General features: G+C 39.4%; 1 protein-coding gene and 1 long non-coding RNA gene across 2 annotated transcripts in view; one reads left to right on the forward strand and one right to left on the reverse strand.

Annotated features, from left to right (window-relative positions):
* Nucleotides 1-575: 575 nt before the first annotated feature.
* Nucleotides 576-2,203, reverse strand: LOC123956421. The gene is made up of 2 exons (XR_006821532.1): nucleotides 1,900-2,203; nucleotides 576-843 (listed from the first exon to the last, which is right to left on the reverse strand). It is a non-coding gene; the product is annotated as an uncharacterized LOC123956421 (long non-coding RNA).
* The window catches only part of rtf2 (replication termination factor 2), a 29,846-nt gene continuing 23,707 nt past the window's right edge, over nucleotides 1,348-7,486 (forward strand). Inside the window, exons 1-4 of the mRNA XM_046028591.1 lie at nucleotides 1,348-1,545; nucleotides 1,916-2,010; nucleotides 2,977-3,070; nucleotides 3,165-3,304. Coding sequence (XP_045884547.1) covers nucleotides 1,477-1,545; nucleotides 1,916-2,010; nucleotides 2,977-3,070; nucleotides 3,165-3,304 — 398 coding nt within the window. The 5' untranslated portion in view covers nucleotides 1,348-1,476. The remainder of the gene's footprint in view (nucleotides 1,546-1,915; nucleotides 2,011-2,976; nucleotides 3,071-3,164; nucleotides 3,305-7,486) is intronic.

A 7,486-nucleotide genomic window follows, 5' to 3' on the forward strand; every position in this document is an offset into this window, starting at 1 on the left:
TTTATCCATCCAGCTCAAGTGACTCAAAGCTTCAACACAGGCATTTTTGGATTACCTTTGGCATGCCAAAATACTGTGGGATGATTCTAGTCTCTGGCGTTTTTACTTGATATACATAAAACTATTCTTAAATTGGGTCTTCAGAGCTGATTGAGAACTTGAAAAGGTGCAGCCCAAAATAACAATGTAAAACAATTTGTCAATTTCAACTAAAGAGATCAAGACGATTAGGTGCATCAGGTACAAGCCAGCATGAATACACGTAACTATAATAAATAATGGGAACTGGCTCTGCAGTTTTGAAACCATGCAAGGCAGGGATAGAACACCATTGTTCTAGTCTCCTTTGTCTGGTGGCCATTGTGCATTGTGTGCTCCTGAGGTGTTGGTTTGCACTATCAGCTTGGGGCGCTCCACTCTCTCAAAGATAGTTTGCTAACAGAGCTTTCACTCCATTGCCTCTAATGAAAATCCATACTAAACATTTAGCTCTGTGTGAGAAAGGGGGGAAATTCAATAAGACACATAACACAATTTATAAATTACAGGAAGAACCAATCGAACCAACAGGCAAAATGGATTAATGTTTTTATGTTTACATTTATTCATTTTGGTACATTTTGGGAAGCAGTGGCAGCTGCCTGTGTGTGGTGAGCGTAAAGAGGTTGAACTCTATTTTCTCAGCCAAAATGAAGTCCATTGCTGAGTTTATATTCAGTCTTCTTTTCCACACAGAGCATCAGTCATGCCAGAGATGTCTCCACTGAGATGTCTCCACTGAGGTATTCCCCAAACTAATGGTCGCTCTTGGACAGCACCATCGATAGTAAACTAATCTGCAGCCTACAAGGCACAGGAAACAGACCTCATTAGCACTCACTGAACTATCTTCCAAGGAAACTTTCATCTTTAGACCACTCTGACAATGAGCCTGAAAGCCAGACTAATGTCACTTACTAGTTCTGTGTTAAATGGCTGACTGAAACTAAAATATCTAATATATGGATGGGCATTAAAACTGAGAAGGCTGATTTTTCATGAATACATGTATTGCTTTGGAAAACTACTAAAAGCGCTGGTAAAAAAAATAAAAATAAACAATATTGAAATTTCTTCTTTCTAATTAGACGCTTTGTAGGCTATTATGCCCATTTTCTTTCCACAGCCTACTGTTAAAATGAAAATGTTTCCTTTTTTATGATACATTCCCATTCCTCTGACATCTGGGCTGCTTGCTGAACAGAGACTATTAAAGTGATATTTGGAGTGATGCTTCCACACTGTGGCTGCAGCTACAAAATACACCGGAAGAGGTTTGTTCATACGACCACTAGAGGGCGACATGAAATTAATCGCACATCCCGCGAGCTTTGTGGATCTCTCGTTGTTTGTTTACAACCTGGAAACTTCCTGCCTGCTAGTAGTTTTGTCCACAGTAAGCTAACTGGGTTTAAACTTTACAAGCAAGCTTTCAAGATGGGATGTGATGGAGGCACGATTCCCAAAAGACACGAGTTGGTGAAAGGCCCCAAAAAAGTCGAGAAGGTGTGTTGCGGTTATGTTTTCTTTTCAAACTCTGTTAGCGACGTTTTCGAAAGCTGTCCAGCTAACGTTAACAGGCTAACAGAGTTTATTAGCTTATGGCTATTTGTCTTGTGATCAAGTTACATATAATTAGTTATTTATATGTATGTTATTAATTATAAAAATATATTAACCGCTTGCCGGATTTGTCTTCTGAGGCGTTATGCACTCGTAGGTTGGCTAACGAACACTTAACTTACCCAATAGCTAAGTTAGCAAGCTAACGTTAGCTTTATGCAAATGTTAGATTAATCGTCACAGATCTAACATTAAGATCAAGCTAATTAACATCGTCCATGGTGTTCACTTACGTACGTGTTTATGTGTCCAGGTTGATAAAAATGCAGAGTTGGCTGCCAAATGGAAATACTGTGCCTTGAGCCAGGAGAAACTCAGACGCCCAATTGTTTCCTGTGACCTGGGAAGGTAAGAGTTGGATTTTTGGAGACAGGATGGCTTGATGATGTGACACTGAGCGAACATATTGTGTTAATGTTACAGACTTGTGTTGAAAAACTTGCAGTAACTCGCGAAATACCGCGGTGACGTTAGTTTTAAGTTGTTAATTCGACAGACATTCACCCAGGATCCGGTGACTGCTTCTTACTCAGTTCACCCATTGTCGGCAGTATAAGTGCTGTTAGCTCACCTCCGATAGCTCGCTTTTAACCACCGGGGGTCAGCTTAGAGACCATCAATAAATTACAATTGTTAAAATCGTGTTATGGGAAAATCATCATTTATTTCAATTGCTTTCATGTCATGGGATCCAAAGACATCAAACCAATGCCGACCTGTAGAGCTACACTGTGCAAATCAGACACACCTCTTCATTTTAGATTTGAGTTCATATTTTATTTTACATGAATATTTTTTAATATTTTATGGAAGAAAATGTCCCCTTTTTTTCAATAGCTTCCATGTCATGTCATTGATGGACTCCAAACCAATGCCGAATTGTAGTACTACACTAGGCAAATCAGACACACTTCTTCATTTTAGATTTGAGTACTTGTTTTATTTTATATTAATATTTGTTAATAATTTATGGAAAATAATGCTTTTTTTTTAATAGCTTCCATGTCATGTGATTCAGGGACTCCAAACCAATGCCGAACTGTAGTGCTACACTGTGCAAATCAGACACACCTCTTCATTTTAGATTTGAGTTCATATTTTATTTTATATGAATAATTATTAATATTTTATGGGAAAAAATGCCCATTTTTTTTCTGTAGCGTCAATCCAACTTAAAACTAACTTCACTGCGGTTGCAAACTGATGAGCATGTCATGATCAGTAAAGCCCGTTAATTCATCTATCAGTTTTTTTTAACATCTGCTTCTCACAGCACAGTATGCTTTAACAAGTCTGACCCGTGTTATGTTTCAGGCTCTATAACAAAGATGCTATCATTGAATATCTTCTGGATAAGTCTGCTGAGAGACCCAATACTGAGGCTGTAGCTCACATCCGTGGAATCAAGGTATGTTAACCCAGAAGCTGTATCCACTTGTGTGCCTTTGTCTTTGGTTTCATATATAAATGTTTGCATGTTAATGCATCTACTCCCTTTGCAGGATATAAAGGAATTGAACTTGACTGATAACCCTGAGTGGGAGGGAGAGAGAAGAAATTCTAAAGGAGACCGATATGAGGACATCCACTGCGGCATGTTCATTTGCCCGGTTGTTGGTTTGGAGATGAATGGCAAGCACAGGTAACAAACAACAACAAGTCCACATACACAATGTTAGTATAAAAGAGGCTGGTGCTTCACTGCATCGAGTATAATAAAAAGGTTATCCATATAATGTAAAGATGAAATTTGTGCATCCAGGTTTTTTTGTAGTCTAGGACTTTTTTTGTAGTCTAGGAAATCTGAAAATAAGCAGGGCCCTATAATGCCTGTGATGCGAAAAACACAAGGAAGAGAGGAATTTGATGATAAAAATGGAATCAAATGTAAAAACGCCAAAATGTGGATGCAATTTATAAAAATTGGGGCTTTCTCTAGCATTATAAGTGTTTTTTTTGTTTGTTTTTTTAACAGCACTTAAGCTAAAGGAACAGAAAACTATGCAGCTATGTTTTGGTGGCACAGGTGCTGCTTCTCTCATGTGCTCTCTAAGAATTTTATTAAGAATTTAATTTGCACATTAAAATCCAAAAGAAATGTCTCCTAAATTGTTTGCATCCCCAATGTACTTAACTAGGCTCAGCTCCTCCTGGTCACTACCATCCTTTATTTAACAACCAGCTTTCAGACTCCTCAAAAAAAAAGAAATAACTTAACTATCAGGATGTAACAAAGTATGTGTACAGCACACAGCTGTACACCAGTTTAATCTTTGCTTCTACCTGATCTTCCCAACCCTGTTAGGTAGGTAGTAATGACACACAACTAATTAACACTACTTCGTTACAAATTTAGCTAATGTTAAATTAGATAGCAGCCAAAAAAATGTGCTGTACAGGGGAGATGTTAGCTAGTGCTAACCGCCTTCACTTTTCCAGCTTTTGGGGAAACAACAGTCTTTTATTAAAGAGGTGGTATTATGCTTTTTGGCTTTTCCCCTCTCCTTTATTGAGTTATATATCTTTTTTGTGCATGTAACCGGTTTGCAGTGAAAAAGCCCAAAGTCCAACCCAAAGGGAGTTCCCATCTCCCACAGAAAGCTCTGCTCTGAACCGCTTGAAAACAGCTCGTTTGTAGTCCAGCCCTTCACTTCCTTTACTTGTGACGTGACAATGAAAACACGTCATAAAGCTTGCCAAGCGGCTAGCGGGGGTCAGGCACGCCCTCAAACCAAGCTAGTCTGAGTTGAGGCCCTTTGGCTCGACTCGCCTTTGTTTGGTTTTCCATTGTAGAAATGTTGTACCTGTACTTTTTTTCATATCACCTCACCTACGTCGAGGTTCCAAGCAAGCTGAGGGATACTAAAATGTAACGTGAAAATACAGCAGACTGCTGATTGGTCAGAGAGAATATTCACTATTCACTTCATCATTATTGCTGCACCAGACAGAGGCCAGCAACAGAAAGTTTTATATTTTACAATTTTCATATGGTATTTCTTCACTAAATCCACTTCTGAGAAATTTTGAGGTGAGAAATCAGCTGTGTAGATTTCGAATATTGACAGTTTTATGAGAAGTGATGGCGAAACAAAATGGCGGGAGGAGCGTGTGAGGCCGGCCAGCTGCCCGCTCACAGAGCCCTTCGCTCCCGCCGTCACACAGACCGCTGCAGCAACAACGGCAGAGGAAAACACAGCTGGAAGGTTTTCATACCGCTTATCTGTCTTTACATTCTGAGAAATGTTGAAACGTTTTAACTAAGAGAAAGCTGTGTGGATCGGTGGTGTGTGTGTTGCATTGAACATTACGTCGCAGCAGTTGTGTGTGGTGTCGCTATGACGACCAAGCTACGTACTATTTCTGGGTACTGTCTGCAATGGAAAACGGAGCAGGGCCGAGTCGAGTCTATCGATTTGCGCTATGGTAGCATTTTTCGGCAAGGCAGCATAGATCGTCAGAACACCGGCAACAGTTCAACGTTTAGTCCTAATGGTAAGATGTGGAACAATGATGTTATGTGGTTGTGGACTGGTAATAACTTATACCATCTGCTAGGTTTATATACAGTCTATGGGTTACAGTCGCAGTCTGAAGCGGCTTTGATTTGGATCACACTACCTCATTTCTTACGACCCGCCCTTCTCTGCTTCTGATTGGCTAGTAGTCCTTACCTGGGAACTGCAAATGTGCAACTCCCAACAAAGATTTTGTACAAGTAAGATGCATCACTCTGTAGCTCAAGAGTGGAGCGCACAACACACAGGGTGAAAAGAGGAGCTGCAGCAATGTGCAGTATGAGAAAAATATGGTGTTTTTTGAAAATTAAACCATAATAAACCTGTTCTGGTACAACCCCTAATTAAGATTTTGAACCTGAAAATTAGCATAATACCACCTCTTTAAGGGTCACACTGTGACTTACACTTACTTTTGTTTACCGATTCAGAATCTTCCGCATCACGATGCATCTAAAAATCTATTTTTTTCTCCCACCCCTAGTCAGATATTTCCTTGGAAAAAAATTAAAAAGCTAATTACAAAGCCAGTCAAGCTTTGTAAAAAAGGAGGAGTGTTGGCCACATGAGAGTAGCCTTTGTAGGACCCACTTATCAGCACATCTGTCAGGTTGTCCTGCACTAGATCTGTGGGAAGAAATGATCAGTATTCAACTATGGTAATAATCTATTTAATAAGGGACAACTACCAGTACATGTATTGCGACAGTGCATTCATTGTGAATTGTCCTCTTTTAAATAGCTTTACAGTATTTTAATATCCTACTGTGGCAATATGTTCATTGTGAATTGTCCCCATAATAATTGGACATATATTGTAATAATAATATTTTATTTGCATGATACATCAAAATCATTGATATTGATTCAATATATATTTTCTTATTGAAATTGTATTCATCCACCACATGATTGCTTTCTTATGACAAAATGTGCTTGAATTGTAAAACACGGAATTCATTGACATTACGTTTACAGGGTGAGGTTGGTCATACGTCATCAACACAAGCCTTGATACGTGTTTTACAAAAACTTTGCTGGATTACTCAACAAATGCTTCGAAGCCTCAACAAGGAAGGGCACATCACTTGAAAACATGTAATTTGGGGGGAAAAATGGAATCTGGAAAAAAATTGTATGGATTTCAAAGGGCCCTAAATAAGATAGAACACAAGCATGTCATTATAGGTTTTATTAATGCTTTTACCCAGAGGATCAGTGCAGAGCGTTCAGCAGCTGACTGAGTAAGAGAGCGTGTCTTGATAATCAGTCGAGGCACTTGCACGGAAATGACTGTGGTTACCACAGGAACTAAGAGTGACTGAATTTGCATCGTGGTTGGAACTGGTTTAAACTGGTGTGTAAAAAAAAAAAAAAAAAAAAAAAGTGTCTTAAGGTGTTTTCTAAAAGTTTCCACAGAGTCCAAGTCTCTCAAGGCTAAAGGAAGAGAGTTCCAGAGCCTTGGAGCCTCCAAACAGAAAGCACTATCACCTCTTGTTTTAAAACTTCTTCTGGTAACAGTTAAAAGGTCTTGGCCTGAAGACCTCAGAGAGCGACCATAAGTGTGTGCGTGCAATAGATCCTGGATGTAAGAGGGAGCTTGACCATGCAAGGCTCTGTAAGTAATGGTTAAAATTTTAAAATGCACTCTAAAACCAATTGGAAGCCAATGAAGAGCCTTAAGCACAGGAGTAAAGTATGATCTCCTCTTGGTCTTTGACAAAAGTCTTGCAGCTGCATTCTGTACAACTTGCAATTTGTCCATGGAGGATTTGTTTAAACAAGTTTACAGTACATTGCAATAATCTAGATGAGAAGAAATAAAAGCATAAATTAAAGCTGCAAGCAGCGTTGGGCGGGCCCTCGCACTTGTAAGCGCGTCCGCGTGTGAGCCGGCCGAGTTGCATATTCTGGAGCTCTGCCGGTGCGGCTGTGAATTTGCTACACGGTTATGACGCCGCATGAAGGTGTTATATGTCACTTCCTGTGTCCCCTATGTGGAGCTACATAGCACTTGCCGCTATGAATATAAATCGGTATTGGCGTGTAGATGTCTGCGGGGTGGGAGAGTTATCAAGCACGTAAAGTTTGTTTCAGATGTGAGCATGTACACTGAACAATAATGTACCCAAACAATAAAATAAATTCCTTTTATACAGTGGGGGAAAAAAGTATTTGACCCCTTGCTGATTTTGCAGGTTTGCCCACTTACAAAGAATGCAACAATCTACAATTTTAATCATATGTACATTCTAACAGTGAAAGACAGAATCCCAAAGAAAATTCCAGAAAATCACATCATATGA

The sequence above is a fragment of the Micropterus dolomieu genome, linkage group LG18, assembly GCF_021292245.1.
Source record: "Micropterus dolomieu isolate WLL.071019.BEF.003 ecotype Adirondacks linkage group LG18, ASM2129224v1, whole genome shotgun sequence".
NCBI classification, from domain to species: Eukaryota; Metazoa; Chordata; class Actinopteri; order Centrarchiformes; family Centrarchidae; genus Micropterus; species Micropterus dolomieu.